Consider the following 24,347-nt stretch of genomic DNA (forward strand, 5'->3'; position numbering starts at 1 on the left):
CTGCTCTGGTTTGCCAGAAGTGGCTTAGTCATGCTGGCCACATGTACCCCGGCTCCCTTGACCAATAAAGTGAGATGAGCGCCGCAACCCCAGAGTCAGCCACAACTGGACCTAACGGTCAGGGGTCCCTTTACCTTTATACTCATCATGGAGCTGTGACTGGCAGCAGCTCGCTGCTAAGTGTGCGCTCAGTGGTAAAGCCAGGTTTGCCTCTGAGCCATGCATGTGATGACCCACAAAAAGACTGTAGAGCCAGAGAAAATACCAAAAAGAGCATCTACAATGATCAAGCAAGCAGAGCATCGCCCTCCCATAAGATGGAACTTCCTAATTTAGTAAAAAAGAAAATATGACTTGGACCGAGCTAGACTGGACCAGGAAATGTCATGGCTGGAAATGTCTTCTGGATTTAAGATGCAGGTGGTGAGGGGGCTGTGAATTTGATTGTAGGGGGAGATTGCTGAGCCCTTTCCCATCAAAACCACTCCCCTCGTGTTGCTTTTCTCCCTGCAGGGGGAAACATATGGAGACCTTGCAAGTGGAAAACCAGCTGAGTGAATTTTGATTGAGGAAACAGCCCACATAGACAATGAATTAAGCTTTCCACCCCACTGTTCTAATCAAATATGCAGTAGCCTGAAGCTGCATTGCATTTAAACGTGCGCGCACACACACACACACACACACACACACACACACACACTGGGAGGCTGTTCGTGCATCCCTTGTGTTCCATCAATTTTGGCTCTAAGGCAGGGGGGACATGATACATGTTTATTAAAATTATTAACTATAAGAGATTGAGTAGAGAGAATTATCCTCTCTCCATTTCCAAACGTTAGAACTCTGGGTCATGTGATGAAATTGACTGGCAGTCGGTTCAGGACGAAAGTAGTAGTACTTCACATAATTAACTTATGGACTTCATTGCTGCACGTACAGCTCTACTTGAAATGCATAAGACCCTTGTTTATTGGATAATAAGCCATTTGTGCCACATGTGTCAGTAGCCATTTTTAAACTCATCTGGCCGGTGGCCTTAACCACGACGTGCAGCAATGTACTTCGTAAATTAATTCTGTGAAGTGCCGCTTCCCATTGCGTGCATCGGGGCACCAGCCTCCGCTATCTTGTGCAATGACTGGATAAACTCTCTGCATCAGGCCTCTGAGTAAAGTCACTGCAGTTTTTGTTCTTCTGCCACCAGTATTCCTTGCCAGTTTCAGGGATAGGCCAAGGACTCCTGGAGGATAGCTCTGACTGTTGAGAAATAAATAAATACTTCAGGATCACTGTCTTTCCCCAAAACTGTCTAGGCCATATGCCCCTAGAAGCTCAGGGGACAGAGCAACATGATGATAGCCATCCCCTGGTATTTGCCTGCCAGCAAATGATAACCAGAGTAAACATGAAGATTCCAGTTACATCTACTGCAAGTGGGCTGCAGTGTAGAGTGCTCCTGCTCACAGGGCCAGCCGGCCAGCTGTGCCCTTTTCCAAGATTTTCCATTCCATTCAACTCTCACCTCTGGTTTTCCATTCTTTCCCAGATCTCCAGCTTCTGTAGATGTTAAGCATGCTCAGTTCTCATCTCTCTAGAGTTTTCCGCTTAAAGATTTCTGTGTTTCCGGAAACATTGAGACTCCACTGATAACCTGCCTCTTATATGTGGATGCTGTCGTTTAAACTGCATAAGGATCCACACTCCGTGAATAAGTATTTAGGTTGCCTAACAGTCATTCATTCATTCATCCATTCATCATTTATCACTTCCTATCCTGCTTGAGGCTCCAATACTTTGGCCACCTCATGAGAAGAGAAGACTCCCTGGAAAAGACCCTGATGTTGGGAAAGATGGAGGGCACAAGGAGAAGGGGACGACGGAGGACAAGATGGTTAGATAGTGTTATCAAAGCTACCAGCATGAGTTTGACCAAACTGCAGGAGGCAATGGAAGACAGAAGTGCCTGGAGTGCTCTGGTCTATGGGGTCACGAAGAGTCGGACACGACTAAATGACTAAACAACAACAACAAATCCTGCTTGCACGTTTCTGATGGGCATCTGATTGGCCATCATGGGAAACTGGATACTGGACTAGATAAAACAGAAGAATGAAAGACCCATGTAAACCTCTGGCCTGATCCATTTAACTCATACGTCCTCATGCTTCTGTTATTCTGATCCAGCAGATCCTCGTGCTTCTGTTTTTCCCAGGCAATGAGTGCCATTCTCTTACAAGCAATGTTTTCTCATTTTGGGTACAAAGGCCCTTAAGTTCTTTTTTAGAAAGCAACGGTGTAATTTTTGCAAGATCCACAGGCAAGTAGCTCTATAGTCCTGAAGTAGCAATGCCATGCCCTAAGGCAGGCCTTGCAGACATCAAATGAGATCATGGCTCTTTGATGTGGAACAGAGAACATTAGCACTTGTTCCTGGGTTTAAAAAAAAACAAAACTTTTTAAGATCAGGCTGAAGAGTTGTAAAATAGAAGCCTGCACTGAGATCTAAGTCCTAATTGTTCTCTTGGTAATTCTTGCTGGTTCAGGATGAAACTGGAGGTTTGCTTGCCCTGACTTTTCTCTGGCTCAGTTAAATGGATCACAGCACCGACCTTGCTTGCATTGTAGACTCAACCTCTCTTCAATCCTTAACCTGCTTGTGACATAGGAGTGCAACATTGGACTTCCTGGCTCCAGAGAGTGCAAGGAGGATTTCATTGGTAAGCAATTTGGCCACCAGGAATCCTGTTAATCAGCTTGTTGAGGGATGAGTTTGACTCCAGAAAAAAACACTGATGCCCATTATGACTTAATTTATGACACCATGCAATTTGTAGTGGATAAAGGTTGGTCCCCCCCCCCCCCAAAAAAAAATGTGGGAATTTGCCTTATTCACCTCATGCAATAGTATTAAGGAAAAAACATTAAATTGTACATTTCAAAGGGATCATTTCATGTGTGTATCTCTTTTGCACATCATGCATGCCCCTCTCCCATTTCACATAGAAGTCAATGAGACCCAGACACTTATTTAAGGTAAAGGTTTTGCATGGGTCAAATCAGCAGTGTGAGGCTCCAGCAATTTCTCTCATACTCCACGTTGCTCTCAACTGAAGCTCCCTACGAGACAGCAGACTAGGGAAAGGTAAGATACATCTGTTTCCTGAAAAAGTGATGGTCTTAGAGGGGAGAGCTTAACTCTTGCAAGCAAGTAAGTATTGATTCTGACACTGAGCCCAGGGCTTCTGGATAAGGTATATTATTTGCTGTTACCCCTATTTTCTCTGAGTCCCATCACTCATGTTATGCTCACCCACAATACTTCTGTTTTTATCTTTTTATTGCAGGGCGTTGAACTAGAATAGACAGTCTTCGGGGTCCCTTCCAACTCTACAATTCCATGCATATAAACACTGTAGCTATACAGGGAATAAAATTGCCCCTTATTTATCCCAGGCACTGGGTTCACTGAGCAGGGGGTAAGTTTAGTTCTACTGCAGTGTTGTCTCTGGCAGCACTCCTTTAGTTTCTCCCATATTAACCCACGGTTATCATTCACATCTGTTGCATGGATGTGCAAGAGTTCCTATACATGTACAAGAACTAAGAACTATATTATTTATTTAAAGCACTTTTACTCCACTCTTTGGCCATTTTGCACTTCTGCCATATTTTGCACTTCATCCACGCTTAAGCCAAAATCCACATTAGGGAGATACCAAAATGTCAGAAACTAGTGAGCGTTTGCCTGCCCCAGAACTCCCGTCAGGCCAGATGCCAAAAAGCAGAAGCTGAGCAGGGTGGGTGTGCAGGCTTGTTGTTCAAGCTATCCTTGTCGGCATCTGTTTAGAGTCTTAGGGCAAAGTGTGTGAAGAGATAGCAGGCATTCAAATGAGGCTCCTTTGAGTGCTTTGCAAGTTTCAGGCTGCACCCAGGCCACTGGGAAAGGAGAAAACACGAGATCAGCCATTCTGAGGAACTCAAAAGCTCACACATGTTATTTTATGGTATTCTGGTTATTGTCCCAGTATGCATTTTGGAATTTTTTTTTCTTACGTGTCAGCTTGGCTACCTTTACATTTTGTTATGGCTATTATGGTACAATCTCTAGACATGGCACTTTGCAAAGTACAGGTTTGACAGGTCCTTGCCCCAAGGGGCTTAACATCTTAAAATAGACAGAGAGAAACAACAGAGGAAGGCAGGGGAAGAAAATGTGATGACTTCAATTGCATATACACTGATTTAGTTGCCATGGGGCCTATTAGGACCAGGGACTGTTCTAAAGTGTTTCTGGGAAAACATGATTTCTGAAGAGGAAGTTGAAGAAAGCAAAGATGTGTGCTTAGAATTTCTTTCTAAAGCAACACTGGCATCTGGAATATGCTTTAATGCCAGCAGGATTTGCAAACATTTTTATGCCCTGGACTTTGATTGATATTATGCTGTTGGCCAGCAGAGGGAGTCAGCGGAGACAGAAGGAGCAGTCCAAATAAAATGTCATTTTCCTTGAAAAGTAGCCCCTGAAAGGTTAGACTTCGTTGTGCAAACAGCAGGCATCTAGAAACGTGTTCTCAGCGAGCAGTAAGAACTTATTCCAAAATATGGAACACGGAAGAGTTGATCTCGAATAGTCAGCTCCAGAATCCAAAATGGAGACAAAATGAATTAGGGAGACCCTTTATTATGCTAACCCTGAAAGCTGCCATCTGATAACACGTAAGGCTAGGTCCTTTTTTGCATTTCTGCTATTACCACAAAAGGAAACCAGCTTAGTTAGTGAGATCCTTAAGCAGTTCCAGTTCTGACACATTAATTAACAAGGCAGGAATCTGGATTTGCAGAAAAGAAATGTATGACGTTTAAACAGAAATCTGTTAGGACTACAGTGTGGGCCAGTTCACACAACCAAATTGGCATGCGTGAAATGTGGGTTGAACGACTAACCATAATAATCTATTCTGTGCTTTTTAATGTTCAAAGCATTGCTCTTACGTTGTTGCAATCCTTATAACAACTTGATTAAGCCAAAATTTTCATAGAGAAGATTTCAGGGGGAGGGGCAAAGGTTAAGTGACTGTGGCTTTCTTAAGACCACCTAATTTATTGGCAAAAGCAAGATATGAATGACAGATTTCATGGTTTGTAGCTCCAGCTCTTAGGCCCAATTCAGGCGACCGCCTAAATCTGATCTAAAATGTGATTATGAGCTTCGGACTTACACACTCCCCCTCCTCTCTGTTCCTCCTTCAAACACAATAAGAGTGTGGAAGTTCCCATTTATCTCTCTTTTCCTGATAGGAAAGAACACAACACGTAAATGAGAAAAAGGGAACTTTGGAGCACTCGGAAACCCTCAGAGCTCTAGGTGAAATGCCAGGTTGCAGGAATGTGTGAGCACTGATGGAAAAAATGGGTTCACTTCTGAAAAATATTTAAAGCCTTCTCTTCATTACCAAGAAGGCATCCTACAGCTAGTTTCAGGCATAAAACGTTAAAACCCAGGGGAGGAAACACACACAAAATAAGAGGGATATATCTGGCAGTGTCGCTCAGCTGACATTAATGCTTCTTTAGCATAATGGGGAGGGAAGAGGTGTTGATCAATTCTCCCTCTTCTGCCCACCTCCTGAGGAAAAAAAAAAGGCTGCTTTGGAGGGTCCTCTCACCCATAATCTCCCTAGGTCATATCCATCACTGGCCTTACTCTGCATCCCCTCCACAAAATGTTCTTGCCTTGCTAGAACTGTCACAATGCTTCTTGCATACCTTGATGGGCGTGTGTATACTTAGGACCACTGCCTTTTTACATGGTGTGTAGCCTACTATACAGAGGTCAGTGGTACATCTGTTGCCCCACCTAATTTTTGTTTCTAGACCTGCTCACTATCGGAGGAGCACGCAGAAGGTCACTGTTTCGATCGCTGGCACTCTCATTTGAAAAGATTGGGCAGGGAGTGATGGGGAAAACGTTTCTCTGCCTGGGACCTTGAGCAGCCACTGCCATCCAAAGAAGACAATACTGGGTTAGGTACACAAAACAGCGTGCCTTCGTATAAAACAGTCCTCTAGCCCTTTCACGAACAAGATGCTGTAATAAAATATTCACTAAGACATGAGGAAATGTGCAACAGTGGTCTTTTCAGTTTGGCATGTCTACAAAATCCCATTGAGCACTTCCAGCATTCCTCATGTTTCTGTAACATATGAACAGAAAAGACACAAGTGGTCTTGTGTCTGCTTGGAGGAGGACCAAAGGATGAATGTTCCTGAAGGACTTTATTGAAAGTGGCATTGTTGAGCAATCAAAAGCTAGGACGAATTCAACAGCTCCCCCAATACCTTCCAATCAGATGTTTTGTTTTGTCCCTCAGTCAAATGCAGTTCTCAATCAGAGAGATCTAACCTAAGTTTGAAAGTATTCTCTTTCGTGTACCGGGTGCAGTAGAAGACTGTAAAATTGGTAGAATTTATCAGTGTTAAATCTCTTAGCTGATAAGACCTATGGCTTGTCAAATAAAATGGTGGGAAGATTTAGGGGTAGCAATAACAACAAAAGTCTGGCAATGGCTGTGGTATAATATACCTAAATGATTTATATCAATGAACTGGAAAGAGAATCTTTAAAATGTCTATCATGAATGGTTCTTCACACCCCAAAAAAAACAAACTGAAACTAATTTATAATCTGATGTCTGGTTATCAGTGGTATCATGGAAAATTTTACAGACTTTTTGTACATGTTAAAGGTTTTGTGGTTTTTTTGGTTGGTTTTTTAAACAAGTAAAAAGGGGGTGCAGTCATATTACATTTGGAGCAAATCTCTAAATAGAGAATTCCTGCAGATTCTCTATATGTGAGTGCTCTTCAGCTATTTACAGCAGTTGGAGGATGATAATGATTTCCAAATGGTCATTAATTAATGGTCGCAAAGGCTAATATTTTTTATTATGGGAACAAGTCTATTGTTCCTCCTTTATCAAACTGTCTTTATAGACTCAAGAAAGATGCATTAGTGAAAACCCTTTTATGCAAAGTAGGTCCATATTTATAGGATTTCAGGATGCTTGCTTCCATCTGTGGAGCTGGTGAATAGATCCAATTTCACTGCCAACACAAGAGAGAGTGACAGGTTACTCTTGTGAGAAAAGTTGTTTTTTAAAAAAAAAACCCAAATAGGCACATGTGCTCTTTTTACCTCCCAAAGGGAGGACGCTCTTGTTTATTTCCCCTTGCAAATACACAAAATATGACCAGCACTGACTTGTGAATGAGTTCTCAGACAATAATGTGTTGCCATTCAACAGTGTCTCTCTCTGAACACTTCCAATGCAGGTTGGTGTTGCTGCCTCTAGTTTACATCTCAGGCAATTAAGGCAATTAAAATGTCCCCAAATTTCCCAAACCTCACAACCAGAGAGGCCCAAAACAGGTTACTTGAATTCCATGGCTAGTAGACATGTCTGTGGTTGTGGTTGTTTTTTAAAAAACTGTCACCTGGAGAGGGGTAGGGTGACAATTAGAAAAGAAATTCTCACTGGTTTCACTCCCAGCCTTTGCGTTCAAAATCTCCCAGAAGTGGGAGTACTGTTTAGACATTCCGACTTTCAGTTCTTTGCCTACCTGATATCCATTTTGTTTTGGAACATTTCAGCAGAACTGAAAGGGAATTAATGCAACAATTCTGCAGTATCTGCTCAGGAAACCTGTACAGTATTGTTAGAAGCTTGTCGGTCCTGTGCAGTTCTTTAGGACTTCAGCTAGAGATCTGCGGACAGAGAAATTTGCAACCTTCTCCCTAAGCTGCCACCATCCTGAACTATATCTGGAAGCATGAGACTTCTGGCTCCCTTGAGCTCTAGATGCTGTTTTGTGATTTCGCCTTCTCTGCCTCAGAAAGAAAGTGACCCTGCAAAAGGCAACAAGGACAGCACCGTGTGTTACATGAAAACATACCCAGAAAACTCCAGCAGAATAAATAGAAACAAAATGCCACAGCTGAGAAAGGCAAGGATATAATCAGGCCCAGCTTCCGCCACCAGTTCATGTCACTACGAGGAATGGTGCATCCAGCTCAGGAAAGCAATGACCCAGTTCCCCAGCTGGGACCCCTTCAGCCGCAGGAACAGTTCGTACAAGTTGATCTGCCACAAGCTCAGGGCCTCAGAGATGGATATCTGTGCCTTCCTGTACAGTGAGTCACTCTTGCTCCTCTGGTGCCTGGAGAAAACACAGAAAAGGAACGTGTGAGATCTTGCAGCAATTTGGAGATCTCGAAATCAGTCCGTGAGGGGTAGGGCAGATACAGATCTGGCCAGCCGGGGGGGGGGGGGGACATTCCCCACCCCTGTCTTACAGGAACAAAGCCCAGCAACAGGAAGCCAGTGAAAGAGCAATTCTGGTGGAGTTTACTGTGTGAACCAATTCATAAATTTGGGTCAAGTGAAATACACTGCACCAATCTCTGCTGGCTTACATTTGGACCCCATTTGGGCCTAAATTATTATTTATTAAATTGATATACCACCCTTCATCCAAAAATCACAGTTCACAACATAAAAATGCAAAATGAGAACACAAAATAAATATTAAAAGCAAGAACAAGAACTAACCAATAACCCCCTGTCCTCCCACAAATACATTTAAAAGGACATCAGCCAAAGGGCTGGTTAAAGTGAAATGTTTTTGCCTTGCACCTAAAGTTATGTTATGAAAGTGCTAGGTGAGCCTCCCTTGGGGAAGTATTTCATAAACACCAGGCAGGCCTCTACCTTTTCATTCCACCTGCCACCTCCACCTGTGTTACTAGTAGCCTTTGCCAACTTTGGACAATTCTACAGTGGGTACCATATGGCAGCAATGAAGGCAGCAAACTGAGGAAGCAAACCAACTGCCCCCTCTTAACAAGGGGAGGAAGGGGGTAGAAATTCATTACTGAAATAAAGAACTGCACCCCAAACCAGCAACTTCTCAACCCTTCCCCTCTGCTTCCGCCATCTTAAAGGAGATTTATAAAGATGGTTGAAAACGCCTCAGGATGTTAAACGTTTCATGGCACCAATGTTATTTCCACACTCTGGACACGTATTGTAGAACAGCCACGTTCTGCCACTCACTTTTTGCACAACATAGCGATCAAAACATCCTCTTCTCATGTTTCCCCTATTCAGCTTCAGTTTTATTGAGCTCAGAAATTTGTTTGTTTGTTTTTTACACAATGCAACAGCTGCTCAGATTCCTATGGCCTAGATGAGATGGCCCATCTCACAGCTGTTCTGGCCTCTATCCTGTAGGCTGGTAATAGCTTGTAGAGATTGTGCTCTAGCCATTTCATTTTCTATGGTCCATCTCTCCTCCCCTCTAGGAGTCAGCTCTATCACGTTGCCCCTTTCCAAATAGAATTACCTTATATCTTTTTCTTTCTTCCTCCCTGCTCAGCCCGCCCCCAAATCACAGGTGACAAACATGATCTGAAGTGTAGTGAGGTGGGGGGGGAGTGCTTACCCCCAAATAATAATCCCAATTAACTGCCACCCCCCTCAAAAAAAAATGCAATAATGGTGTTGGGGAAAGGGGGACTACCCATTTGGCTACAAAGCGTTAGAAGATTCAAAAGGGAGTTGCTATTCCACTTCCACCTTAAAACAGAACAGCAGTGATTGGGTCCAGCTAAATCTTCCACACCCAGATGCATCTGAATTCTGGCCTACATGTGTTATTTAGCTCCTTTGCAAGGTACCAGGAAGTAGGAATCACTAGCCAAACAACAGCTGAGGATCGTGCCTCATGGGGCAAAGGGAACTCACGTGGAGACAGCTCGAATGCAGCAGCGAGACATGTTGAGGAAGGAGCTGGCACTGGCCCGTGTCTGTAAAGCTGATTCAATCCCCCTCAACAAATCATTGGTCTTCAACAGCAGCAACATCTGACGGGGGACGCTGTTCAGCAGCTTGGTGATCTGAGGTAGGTACATGGCAGCGTTTGTCCGGATTTCCACATCCTGGCACAGTCAAGACAGTAGGTGAGATAGGGGTGAGAAAGGTTCACAATGGAGAGCTGATCCATAATCCCCGAGCCATAATCTAGAAGCAGCTACCACAGATTTTGTGAAGAGGGCTTGCTCTGTAGAACAGCCTTTCTGAACCGGGTACCTCCAAATGTTTGGGTCTATAATTCCTATCATCTCTGAGCACTGGCCGTGGTGCCTGGGCCAGACGGGAGACACAGTCCAAAACAATTTAAGTGCAGCAGGTTAGGGAAGGCAAATCCAGAGCTCAACAAATAGAAGCCCAGGTCCAACGAATAGGAAGTATGGCTAGTGTAAAACCACCCTCTGTGGTCTCTTGCTGGAGACAACTGCCCATCACACTCTGCAAGCATTTCAATGAATCCAGAGCACTGGTGCACATCTCACAAACACAGAAGCTATCTCCACGTCCTCTAGCAGCTAGCATGCTAATTAGAAAAATCCAGAAGAGAGTCAAAGGAGAATCTAAATGACTGAGCACATGAAGCTGCCCTATACAGAACAACACCAGTGGTCCATCAACTCCAGTGCAGTCTATTCCAGGCGGCAGCAGCTCTCCACAGTCTCAGTCAGAGATCATTCCCAAATGGAGCATTCTTTTAATGGGACATGCCAGGAACTGAACCTGGAACCTTTTGCATGCAGCAAATGTATTCTAAGACTGAGGGACAGCCCTTCCCTCTTGAGAAACCTGGGCTCTCCTACATGGGTCTCTACACAAGAACTGGGTAAGGGTCATAACTCAGTGGCAGGGCACACATTCTCTGGCATCTCCAGGTAGGAAAGGTGGCAGTCGGGAACCCTGGAGAGCTCCTGCCAGTCAGTGCAGTCAATACAGGCACACCTTGTTTTATTGCGCTTCGCAGATATTGCTTTTTTTTTTCCAAATTGAAGGACCAGAGGAGCTGTTACTGTGCTGCTGCGTTCAAGACAAGGCTACAAGAGCCTGTCCCCACCACACAGTTGTTCCTGTTGCTCCTTACGAGGATACGGGTGCAGCCCAGCTGCTCCAGAGGAAGGAAGAGCCCCCCTTTGCCCCACCTCTTTTGGCCACGGAAGTAGAGCTGGCTAGGTCCAGAGCCAGGTTTTCCCGTCCCACCCCTATTGCACACTTAATAGACTTCAATATAGTGTGAACATAACTTTTATATGCACTGGGAAACCAAGAAAATTGTGTGACTCGCTTTCTTACAAAATTTGCTTTATTGTAGTGGTCTGGAACTGAATCGGCAATATATCTGAGGTATGTCTGTACTGAGATACACGGACTAATTCACTATAAGGCAGGTTCCTGCGCTCCTATGCAGACCTTCTTTAGTTGAGGTATCACGTACAGGCCAGTCGTGTCCGACTCTAGGGTTGCATGCTCATCTCACTCTAGAGGCTGTGAGCCGGCGCTGTCCGAAGACACTTCCGGGTCACGTGGCCAGCGTGACGAAGCTGCAGCTGGCGAGCCAGCACCAGCACAGCACACGGAAATGCCGTTTACCTTCCTGCTATAAAGCGGTCCCTATTTATCTACTTGCACTTTGACATGCTTTCGAACTGCTAGGTGGGCAGGAGCTGGGACCAAAAGACGGGAGCTCACCCCGCCACGGGGATTCGAACCGCCGACCATACGATCAGCAAGTCCTAGGTACTGAGGTTTTACCCACAGCGCCACCCGCGTCCCTACATTAACCTACTAGACAGCTATAATAAAAGATGTACCTCTTGTTTAGTGACTGGCAGCCGGTCAATGCCCCTGTTGACTGACTCCCAAGACCTGGCAGTGAGCATGCAGGCAAAGAGGGGATACAGGTCGCCCGCTCCCAGCCGACGACTGTATTTCTGGACACGCTTCATGTCAGATTTGATCAAGGCCTGCCAAAGCCGGCAATAGTCCAAGCGGAAGTTCTCTGACAGGACCTGGAGGAGGAGGAGGAGGAGGAGGAATTTCCCACAAAGCACTGTTAAATAACATTATGAACAGAAAATACAAAATTCTATGAGAGAAGAAAACAGCTGAGATTAAGTGACAAATATGAATAAAAAATAGGTTGGCCTGTGTCACTCGTTTAATTCACACAGGCAATTGGCTACTACTCCAGCATAGCTCTAAGCTGCACCCCAGGTGGAATATGGATATGGTGCCCTCCTTGCTGTGGGTCCAGCAGCTCATATTCTTGACAGTCTTGCTCACTCATTCTGCTTGGCCCCGTAGCTTATCTTTCCTAATGAGCCAGTCAGCCATTCCCACAGCTGAGACAGCTGCCCATCTCCTCTCTATGAGCCACAGCCCACAGGCTACGAGTTGGTGCTACCCAGGCACCCTCACCTTAGATCTGCCTTCTGCAGCCTGGTGCACTACCCTGATATTGTAGCACTACAACTCCCATCATCCTTGACCACTGACCATGCTGCCTACAGCTGATGGGAGTTGTAGTCCAACAGCATCTGGAAGGCAGCAGGTTGTGGACTCCTTCCCATGCCTCTCCTACTGCCTGCCTGTTCCCTGCATCATCAAAGCACCTGTCTCCTCTTCATCCATTCTGGTTCCTAAACCAGAATAACGTAGATACAAAAACCTCACTGGGAAAGAAAAAGGTTGCCATCTGCTACTGTGGCAAAATAATTCCTCCTGGCAAAGTTCTGACCTCAGTACGGGCAGCCCTCCTTCTCTCCCCATGTCTTCTCACTGCTCTCTGCTTACCTGATAGAGCCCATGGTCCAGAAGTATAATGTGCGTCTTGCCTGTACTTGGACACTTCTTCACCAACACGTTGCCAGGGTGTGGGTCACAGTGCACAAAGCCATTGACAAATATCATTTCACTGTACATCTTCCCCAAGTTGTAAGATATCTGAACAAAAAAGGGGGCACCATATTAGACTCTGAGAAGCAACAGGGCTATGGGCAGGAGAGCCCACGTGCCAGGGAACAAAGGGCAGGATTCAACTAATGAGTCGCGGTGTCAGCAGAAACCCTGTGCAAGAAGTTATGTTTGTGTAATGGGATGTTCCCTCCTCTTCTCCCCCATGCACGCCTGAAATTTACTAGGAGGGGGTGATGAAAAACCTCAGAACAGTGTGCAGGAGGAGGAGAGAGGGGACCATTCCATCTGCCAGATGAAATGTTTGACCTGACAGGACCATCACCTTAGCACCATGCTGAATTGCTCCCAATATCTATGGTAGGTAGGTAGCAAATGCAGGCATCCTCCTCACATTCTTATGGCTCCCCAAAGAGGGGGCAAATGTGCGAGCATCTACCTAAAGATTTAACATGGGTGAGAGTCCAGGAATTAGCAGGAAGCCAAGAAGGTGGAAAGGGGAATCATGAAAAGCAGAATTGAAATGCCCAGCTGAGTGCAGCTTCATATATTACAGTACAGAGATATAAAACTGAACGGTCACTCAACAGAGAGCTGCAGTGTCCTTGTGAATATGTGCATGCCTAAAAACGATAGAAAGAAGTACAAGAAGTGGCCCCAGTGCAGACAAAGTGTATCAACCTTTTCGCATGAGTTTCAGTGAGATAGACACAGGTTGCATTCATAAGTGATGCAAGACTTTGTCTTTAACATAGGTGAGCATAATTAATATGGCACATAATGCAGGAAATTGTTGTTTTTAACAGACACTATAGTTTCAACAAATATGCTTATTGTGACCAAAATATCTGGTGGGTTCAATCCCCCCCCCCATTATAACAAACACTCATAATTTTAAAGATACCCAATAGTGTTTGCTGGTCTCCTTTTTGTCATGGGAAATCAGAGTAGAACTGCCAGTGAAAACAGACGTAGGGCAAGAAAACACACAATGATATTGCAGGACATTACTATGACTAAGAAGAGGGAGCAAGAACTTGACACAAGGCTGCCCGTTTCAGTGGAAGCCCCACATTCATCATAATATTTGGTTCCACTCTCACAGCCCGTTAGCATTTGTTTGTCTCTGCCCCTTCCTTGCTGTTACTGCCACACCTCCTTGCTCAGTCAGATGTTAGTCTGATTTGTGATGTTTGCAAAGATGAAGCAGCACTATGAGGCTGTTTAAATCATTCTGTCACTGCCTGTGATCCCCCTTCATCAACCCTTCTCCCCAATCATCCCCTTATCGCCACACCATTTTATTAAAGTTAAAAGCTAGCTCAGAGGAATAGCTGTCAACGTTTCCCTTTTTTAAAGGGAAATTCCCTTATTCCGAATAGGATTCCTCTCAAGAAAAGGGAAAAGTTGACAGCTATGCTCAGAGGCAGGGAAGGGTCCCAGAGCTCTGCATCTCACTTTCACTGGGGAGGGCAAATACACTCCCTCCCTTGTGTGTCAAAAGAGCACACACAAACAGCACACACACATTAGCCATTGCCTTACAACCTCTTCCCCCAGCAAGACACAACCAGCCCCGCAGCAGGTTGCCCAAGAGGCAATTAAAAGACAATTATTACAAAACATCCTTAACACATCAACAAGCACATAGTATAAGCAACCATCTTTCAAAGTGTTTCGGGGTAGGGAGGGAGAGTCTGCACAGGCACCAGCAACAAACCTCAGACCCAACACTTCCATGTAGGAGAAGGATTCTGGAGCACATTGCATGGATCGCCACACCAAGCATGCCCAAGTATGGAACACACTTTCTGCACCCTGAGGGATGGCACTGGAGTCAGGAACGTAGCATGAGCTGGAGGACTGCAGCTAATTTTGCATATTTATTTCATCACAGAAGGTTGCAAACAAACTAAATCTGCTGGACCTGTTGCTGCCATTCGTCAGCACCATCATCACTTAATCCTATAATATTCTGCTTTTTGGTTTAAAGTTTAATAAAGAAATCACTGTTTTCATACAAAATATCAAACAACCCATCTTCGACTCTTGACCTCTTTCCTCCAGGTAGCCCCATATCCAGGTGCTTACAAGCAAATACAGAAAAACAGTAAGAACAAAAAATAATAGAAGAGTGGGTGAGGTGAGCCGTGAGCAGGGAATCGTGTTTCAAACACTAGGAATCCAGATCATATATTGACACAATATTGTGTTGTAGAAATTACTTCCCACAAATGTAAAAAAAGTAAAGAAAAAATAAAGAAACTTTGACCTCATCTTTGAAAGCTCTGGACAGAGTCAGAGTAAAAAGAAACAATTATATCAGTCCATGGTTTTTCAAATGGGGGTGTAGGAAATCCTGGTGTGTTCTGGATCCTCATCGAAGACTCCTCAATAATAGCATCTTTCTGGAAGGAGAGCTTTCCCCAAAAAAACCTGATTTTCTTCTGCAGCAGACAGCTGCAGGAGAGTGTTGGTTGCGTTCTAGGTCATTGTTACAGCAGCCATTTGGCAAGGGTTCTATGCGCCTAGAACATGTTGCAGAATTCTTTGAAACCCATTGGGATTCCACAGCAGACATTCCACTGCAGAGCATCTTGTGCTCAATGCCAAATTCTTCTATTTCACTTCCTAACCTGACATGCAGGTGTATCTTTACAGTATCAGTTGAAACAGTCCCCTTCACTGAACTAGCAGATCAAAACATATCTCTAGAAACTCCCAAGTGGTCTTTTACCAGGATGGCAGACACAAAGTGATTAGATATATTGAAAAACTTCATGTTATAAATACAGTGGAACCTCGGGTTGCAAACATGATCTGTGCGGGAGGCATGTTCGCAACCTGCAGCGGCGCATCTGCGCATGCGCGGGTCGTGATTTGGTGCTTTTGCGCATGTGCAAGCGCCGAAACCTGGAAGTAACCCGTTCCGGTACTTCCAGGTTTGGCGTGGTGCGCAACCCGAAAACAGATAACCTGAAGTGTGTGTAACCCGAGGTACCACTGTACTCAAAATTAAAGTGTAAAATCAGAAAAGGTAGAAGCATCTTCTTAAACTCCTATGATCAAATTCATGATGGGCCTGAGAGGTGCTATACTCCATAATTATTAACAATGTATTACTGTTGTCATTATTACTGCGTGTCATGCAGAGATTGACAACACAAGCTTACGGTCTAACATACACAATGCAAAAGAGAAAAGGAACTGGGAAGGACTTGGAAAACAAGCAAATTTAGGCTCTGGTTCTTTATAAGTTGCATAATAAATATCATTTTAAAAAATAAATAATAAAAAAGCTGTGGTGACTGATGACAGCTCAGGCGGGGGTCATAATGTCAATGTTTACTCCCCAGGGCATAGAGGTATGCGAACTAATGCAAGCTTTAAAAACCTAGGATCGGCTGGCAGTCACTGGGATTCATTGTTGGAATCATCAGCAGCCAAAAACAAAGTTAGGGTTGCTTCATAGACTACAGGCACAGTTAGCAACCAAAGAGGCCACCCACAGAAAATAAGAATGGGATCTAAAGGCAGGAAGGGAAAGAGTCGTGGAAGAGCTGACTTGCAGGCAGTGGAAAGAATGTTCAGATCTGAAGCTGACTCAGCACAGAAGGTTGGGAGCAGATCAAATATTGAAAACTCCCTGAGGGAACAGATAGCAATTGGTATATTTTACTTCTTTATTGGGTTACTCACAATGGCTGAGTGCCAGAAGCCAATGCCCTCTGGGGCCTCTGCCTATAGTCCCACAGAGGTCAGCCGTTGACAGCATCTTTAATCTAATTAGCACTTATCTCTTGGTCCCAGGGCTGCCACTTGAGTAGAGGAGGGTGGGCTGGGTCAGGCAAACAGAAGAGTGAAGACAAACTCATAAAGGATGCTTTCAATGTCAACTTCTTCTACTTGTGTTTAGAAAAGAGGCCAGAATATGGCCCAGGAGGCTTTGGATGTTCAGGAAAAGGGAGCTGGTGGAATATGAATTAGTGTTATGCCAAACATTTATCCTGCATGTGTGTGTGTGGTTTTTTAACCATTCTCCATCAGTAAATAAGGGACGCAGGTGGCGCTGTGGGTTAAAGCCTCAGCGCCTAGGACTTGCCGATCGAAAGGTCGGCGGTTCGAATCCCTGCGGCGGGGTGCGCTCCCGCTGCTCGGTCCCAGCGCCTGCCAACCTAGCAGTTCGAAAGCACCTCCGGGTGCAAGTAGATAAATAGGGACCGCTTACCAGCGGGAAGGTAAACGGCGTTTCCGTGTGCGGCTCTGGCTCGCCAGATGCAGCTTTGTCACGCTGGCCACGTGACCCGGAAGTGTCTCCGGACAGCGCTGGCCCCTGGCCTCTTAAGTGAGATGGGCGCACAACCCCAGAGTCTGTCAAGACTGGCCCGTACGAGCAGGGGTACCTTTACCTTTACCTTTACCATCAGTAAATGGGAAAGAAACTGCATTTGGTTATCAAAGGGGACGGAAAATTTTAGCAAACGTCTCATCCACATTTTTTGTTACGCTGACATTATTTTTGAACTGGCCAAGGGGCGTTGGTGAGCATCTTTTCTTTCCTTCAACAAATCATCTCACTAGTGGTCTGTGCTCTGCAGCTTCCCTGAATGCCTGTGCCTCAACTAAAGCTTAGGGGAAACATTGTAAAGTAATTGCTCCCATGGGGCTTTTCCAGATCAGGAAGCGCAGGCAGCCAGGGAGGCTGCAAAGTGCTGCATAAATGTTTACAAGGAAGAAAACTACCTCAAGGACTGCCATTCCCCATATAAAGCAACCTGGACTTTGTGATCATACTTTGAGGCCTTTCCTCATGGGCCGCCTTCATGAGACATCTGGAGGGTGGCAACATGAGAACGGGCCTTTTCTGCAGCAGCTCTCCATTTGCGGAATGCTCTCCCAGGGGCGGCTCACCTGGTGCCTTCATTATACCAGACTGCTGACTGGTTAATATTCTATAGCCTTTTAGATGACCAAGATTGTTGTTGTTGTTAAAATTTATATACTGCCCTTCAACTGAAGATCTCAGCGTGGTTCACCATACTGAGCCAGTGTGGTGTAGTGGTTAAGAGCGGCAGTCACATAATCTGGGGAACCGGGTTCGTGTCCCCGCTCCTCCACATGCAGCTGCTGGGTGACCTTGGGCCAGTCACACTTCTGTGAAGTCTCTCAGCCCCACTCACCTCACAGAGTGTTTGTTGTGGGGGAGGAAGGGAAAGGAGAATGTTAGCCGCTTTGAGACTCCTGAAGGGGAGTGAAAGGCGGGATATCAAATCCAAACTCCTCTTCTTCTTCTTCTTCATAAGATAGAAATACAGGATAGAAGCACAAAATAGTGAAAAACAGCACAAAACAATAACTCCGCCTCCCACAAACAACCTTGGTCGTCTCACAAGATTGTGAACTTAAAACCACACATCAGCTGATATCCTAAAGAAATTTTCAAGTGCCTCGAGAACAAGGCAGAAAAGCAGAAAAACTCTTTTGCAGAGGAAGGGAGGAAAAACCTGAGAATTGGAGGACAAGTTTTGGCACCCTAGGATTGCAATTGTACGTGTTTTGTGGACCAAGGCTGAGAGCCTTTGCGCTGCTTTGTGGAATCCCAGGCAACAGTTTGCATTCAGAAGCTGAAGCCTGAAGGGGAGGAATACCACCACAACGGCACCACAACCACCATCTTCTGAGACCTCGTGGACACTTTCTGTGCAAAGTGGGGTGGACTGTGCCTTTGGCCATGAGGTGCACTGCTCATTATTCAAGGAGGTGGCAGGAGGCAGAGAGACACACACTCCTCCTGCCTGTGCTGCATCCCAGAAAGCAGACAGCTTGCTGCAATTCTGAGCACATCAGGGCCAGGCGGCAAGGGCAGAAATTTAAATTTGTTCATCAACATTAATCACAAGGCTGCAGTAATAAGAGGCATTATCCGGGCCCAGTCTGTGGGAAGAGGCAGCATACAAAGGTCACCCAGCTCTGAAGCCCATCTCTCCCTGTGGGTTTTCCTGTTCAAGGTGAGGAGGCTCTGGGTGTGCTTGTGAGAAAGCAAGTATGATAAAGCATCTGTGCATGCCAGTGTATCCAAATATGCCTGCTCAGATATGCTGCTTTATGACTGTGCACATGCAACTGTGAATTTGCAGTAGAGTCTGCATTTATTTACTCTTGGTGGCTTCATACCGCTCTTTGATCATAGTCCCATGGATGGTTTACAAACCGGATAAAACAATTAAGATGCAATTACAAGGTAATAAATGTAAAATGGTTGGCAGGTTTAAAAGTGCATCTAATAAGACTGGCAAGATATAAAAGGTCTTTGCTTGGCATCAGTAGAACCATAAAGTGGGTGTCAAGCTAACCTTTCTGGGGAGAACTGGGGTGCCACCAATGGGAAGGACCCCTCTCTGGCATCTTAGATGGTGGAGGCACCTGTGGGAGATCTGCCCTTGAAGATCTTAAATGGACAGTTAGGTACATATTTAGCCTAAAGTGCTAATAAATCTGACGCCAGTTGTGAATCTGTGCCTGTCAAGAGACTGGAGAATAACAATTTCCAGTGAAATATCACTCAAAACTTTACTCTGGCTGTATTTGCCTCTTTTTGAGTTTGCCTTCAGGCATGAACAAAATCCAATGGTTAAAAAAAGATAAGATAAATGTCAAAATATTACACTGTATTAATGACAGGATGAATGCTCATTTAATTAGGGAACAGCAGCTGCAACATTTAATTCTCTGGACAATCGGCCAATCAGTGCGAAGCAAACAAGCTTGAATTTCATGTGTATTGGGATCAAAGCAGAAGCTGAGGATGCTGCAAACTGCGGACAAGCCAGTAAAAAAAAATAATAATTGGGGAACCTGACTTTTTATCTTTTTTTCCTCACAGCTCCAGTGGGTATATCTACACTACAGAATTGTCTGTCAGCAATCCCATCTCCCAACACACAGGACTACAGCTCCCAAGGTTCCTTAGGGAAAAGACAGCCTACTACTGTAGGATTGATGCCCTGTCAAATAAAACTCCAACCTATTTCAACTTTGGTGCTTGGGACAGTGACTGTTGGACCCGGCAATGTTTCAAGGAACCAATCTCCAATAGCTGCTGTTCCAGACAAAATAAATAACATTAAATACGGTACGTGCAACTGCAGCAAAATGCCATCAGTTGACATGGGGAGAATGATATCCAAGCCAGGAATTTGTTTGTTGGGCTGTGCAAATCCAGGAAATAGGAAAGAACAAAGTGAAGCAAAGCCAGAGCAGTCTGCAGGAAAGGGATAACTGCAGCTGTTAAAACGGCTCCATCTGCACCTTGGAAGCTGCCCTGTGTCATGTGGGGAGGTTGACCAGGGTAGGAAAGCCTTCCCACCTGAGGACAGGTGCCCAGTGGCCGTGGGGGCACTGGTTGGCTGCCAGCTTGACCGGAAGCAACTTAGTGGCCCTCGGTTAACAGATTCTGCCACCGACAACTCCCAACAAGGTGTCACTGAGAAAGAATCTGCACCCCTCCAGGAATCCCAGACCTGTGGCGGCTCAGTTCCCAGAGAACACAATTTCTAAAGGGCACAGGAAGGGCCCTTGCAAAGAAAATACAATGCTCTGCTGGTTTCTAGGACACCAATCATTAAGCTGATTAAGGTATGTGTTGGATATCCCATTGCTTAACTCAAACCACTGAGGGCCAGAAACTGATTTATAGTTAAGAGTAAAATTCTAACTGGACCATAAAGAAGGCTGATCGCCAAAGAATTGATGCTTTTGAATTATGGTGCTGGAGGAGACTCTTGAGAGTCCCATGGACTGCAAGAAGATCAAACCTATCCATTCTGAAGGAAATCAGCCCTGAGTGCTCACTGGAAGGACAGATCCTGAAGCTGAGGCTCCAATACTTTGGCCACCTCATGAAAAGAGAAGACTCCCTGGAAAAGACCCTGATGTTGGGAAAGATGGAGGGCACAAGGAGAAGGGGACAACAGAGGACAAGATGGTTGGACAGTGTTCTCAAAGCTACGAACATGAGTCTGACCAAACTGTGGCAGTGGAAGACAGGAGTGTCTGGTGTGCTCTGGTCCATGTGGTGACAAAGAGTCGGACATGACTAAACGACTAAACAACAACAAAATTCTAACCTGGCAATATGTGAACCAGTGCACAATTGTGTCTTGTGGGTGTTTCGCGTTACCTACCTCTGGAATGGTGCCTGTGCTGACCATATCATCCACTGAGCACTTGAAAATCCTAAAAGGAACAAGGAGCTCAAGACCAGATCTGTTTGTGTCTTTCCTCTATTTATTCCTGTCTCTTTCAATTTAGAACAGATACTAGCTGTTGGCCCGAATTCAGCCCTAATATTTGCCAATTATTTTAAGAGACGGCGACACTAACTTCTATTGATCTCATTAAAAGTAAAGGTCGTGAGGTAGCTCATTTCTCAGGGCTCAATATTACCTCCTCAGGCCAAAAGAATAGCATTGATTTTGGAACTTTAATCGAAGGTTAATAGGATTAGCGAGCATGGTTAAAAAACCGAACACCCTGCCATTGCCGGTCCCCAGTCACATTGGTGTGAAATTAGCCAAGGTTGTGTGACATCTAGGGGCCCTGACACTACTTGCTTGCGCATCATCTCAACTCTGCAATATCCCTTGTTCATGGAACCACATAGAAAGCACCATCAGAAAACAGGACAGTAGATCAACGCACAGAAGGAACAATATTTTGGTGAGGAATTGTGGAGGTAGATTTGCACTGCGGTTGCAAAGCTTGGCTAAGGCAAAGAAGCAATGTGTACAACTAGGCAACTGGCCCCACAACCCTGGTTCATCAGTGATGGGGAGAAAGGCCTGCTTAAAAAAAAAAAATCAATCAGAGAACCAGCATTTTCAACTTGGTCTATACTTGTAACCAAATGATGCGGAAGAACGAATTGTTCAACTTCAGATTGCAGGAGGGGAAGGTGTCATTTTACCTCAGGTAAAATGAACTCCAAGTAAAATTAAACCTTTCTCCCTGATGTGATACTTATCTAGGAAAGTGTAAAAAACAAACAAACCAGTCTTTGATATCTAATTTACAGCACATGTCATAATCCAGTCCACTACCTCATATCAGATCTGTACTACCACATCATGCTGCAGATCGAGACTTTGATTCTCAAGTAAGGAGTTGAGTTCCACACTCTCAACATGTGCCTCCTAAGGTATCATTATGATATGGGTCAAAGCAGTGGTTCCATTTTCACATGATTCTGTTCCACGGTCTCTGGCCAACTTAGGCCTGTCTTTTGGCATGCTGCAACAGTGATTCACCAGTACCACTTGGACTGCCCAGATCACCCCACTTGAGATGGCATATGACAAGAAAGAATATACTGATGGTAAAGGGAGTGGCAGTAGGATTTCCTAGCTTTGAATCTCACGATATGGTCAAGTTTGCTTTCAGGTCTGAGGGCAAACTCTGCTTCTTCAGTGCTCCCAGTTCCTAACTGCAGAGTTAGAAGAGGTTCAGAAAAGGGACACCAAAATGATCAAGGGGATGGAGTGATTCCCCTATGAAGAATGGTTGCAGCATTTGGGGTGTGGATAAGCCCTTGCTTGCCTTTTTCTAAACTAAAAAGGCAAGTTTGGAGTTATCCACACTTCCATTTGCCCTGTCACTTTCCCCTGCGAACACCCACCAAGCCAAGTTGGATCAAACAGCAATCAGGTCTTCCATGGATTGCTGTTTGTTCTGATTTAGCGCTAAAGAGCAGGTTTTCCAAGGGGGCAAAGCGGTGGGTCAAAGGCAAAACTGCTCTGCCCTGTGCTTTTCAGGCGCAGGACAAGCAGAAGTGTGAATGAGCCCTTAGAGGTGACATGATAGACATTTATAAAAAAAAATGATACAAGGCATGGGGAAAGTAGATAGAGAAAAGTTTTCTCCATCTCTCATAATACTAAAATTTGTAGGCATCCAATGAAGTCAAATGTTGGAAGGTTTAGGACAGATTATGCAGAGCATCATCAAATGATGGAACTCACTCTCCCAGGAATGATGGCCAACTTAAAGGTAAAGGTAAAGGTACCCCTGCCCGTACGGGCCAGTCTTGACAGACTCTGGGGTTGTGCGCCCATCTCACTCAAGAGGCCAGGGGCCAGCGCTGTCCGGAGACACTTCCGGGTCACGTGGCCAGCGTGACAAAGCTGCATCTGGCGAGCCAGAGCCGCACACGGAAACGCCGTTTACCTTCCCGCTGGTAAGCGGTCCCTATTTATCTACTTGCACCCGGAGGTGCTTTCGAACTGCTAGGTTGGCAGGCGCTGGGACCGAGCAGCGGGAGCGCACCCCGCCGCAGGGATTCGAACCGCCGACCTTTCGATCGGCAAGTCCTAGGCGCTGAGGCTTTAACCCACAGCGCCACCTGCGTCCCGATGGCCAACTTAGATGGGCTTAAAAGAGGATTAGACAGATTCATGGAGGAGAGGGTTATTGATGGCTGCTAGCCAGGATGGCTATTCTCTCCCTCCACAGCTGGAGGCAGTAATGCTTCTAAATACCAGTTGTTGGACGCCACTGGAGGGGGGAGCCTCCTTGTGCTCAGGTTTTGCTCCCTGGTTTCCCACAGGCATCTGGCTGGCCACTGTGAGAACAGGATGCTGGAATAGATGGGCCTTTGGCCTGATACAGCAAGCTATTGTTATGTTCTTAGCTGGCAGAATCTTATAAGCCAGTTCCAGAATCTTGCCATTTCCTGACAAAGTCCACTGATGTTTGAAGGGGTGCTTTGAGATCTTGAGAAAAGGAGGCTTAAGGAAGGACAAAAGGCTGTTGACTGTTTATTTACAGAGGGAACAAAAAGGCTTCAAAACTCTGCTGTGAAAAGCTTGAATTCACAGTCGTCACGCAGGAGGGGAAGAGAATAGTTGCGATACAGAGCACATATACCTGTGATGATGCACTTACATTTTTATTACTTGAATCAGAATTCTTGCTTGACATGAACCATCTCTCTAACACATCACAGAACATAAAATATTATTTCTGTGTTTCTGGGGTGGTAGCAGAAAATCACATGTACTGTCAAAACCCTGTTTACTTGGTCCTCCATTTTCCTCAAGCAAGGCCAGCATCTAATTCCCACCAAGCCTCCAAATCCATAGATCAATTATTGAGCCTGTCTTGCAGAAATCTGGGGGAAATCTGGGTTGTAAGTTAACACCAAGGTCGCCATCTCCCACTGACCTCAGGAGGCATCTAGCATCCCCTCACTTCTCAACAGGCGTCACAAGGGTTACCTGCCTAATGTGACTTGGGTTCTGACTGGTGACTGCAATGGCAGCTGTCACTCAAACCAACGTGGGTGAGAGAGTCCATAAAAGTGAACTGTGGGATGCAAGCCTTTGTCCTTGTCCCTCAGACCAGGGCCCACTGGTTTCGCAGCTAGCCTCTGGGTCCCCTATTTATCACTGACCATCAGGAAATGTGCAGCTCAATGTCCTTGCTGCTTTACTCCTAGGGAGTAAAGAGTCCAGA

At 45.3% G+C, this 24,347-nt stretch overlaps 1 protein-coding gene across 5 annotated transcripts in view; it reads right to left on the reverse strand.

Annotated features, from left to right (window-relative positions):
- Positions 1-7,189: 7,189 nt before the first annotated feature.
- Positions 7,190-24,347, reverse strand: part of ADCK1 (aarF domain containing kinase 1) — a 110,657-nt gene continuing 93,499 nt past the window's right edge. For all 5 annotated transcript variants that reach the window (XM_083735225.1, XM_083735221.1, XM_083735222.1 and 2 more), the window contains 4 exons: positions 12,720-12,869; positions 11,738-11,935; positions 9,807-10,000; positions 7,190-8,220 (listed from right to left, as the gene is read on the reverse strand). In XM_083735225.1, coding sequence (XP_083591351.1) covers positions 8,052-8,220; positions 9,807-10,000; positions 11,738-11,935; positions 12,720-12,869 — 711 coding nt within the window. In that variant the 3' untranslated portion in view covers positions 7,190-8,051. The remainder of the gene's footprint in view (positions 8,221-9,806; positions 10,001-11,737; positions 11,936-12,719; positions 12,870-24,347) is intronic.

Source organism: Podarcis gaigeae (genome assembly GCF_964106915.1).
Source record: "Podarcis gaigeae genome assembly, chromosome: 1".
Taxonomy (NCBI): domain Eukaryota; kingdom Metazoa; phylum Chordata; class Lepidosauria; order Squamata; family Lacertidae; genus Podarcis; species Podarcis gaigeae.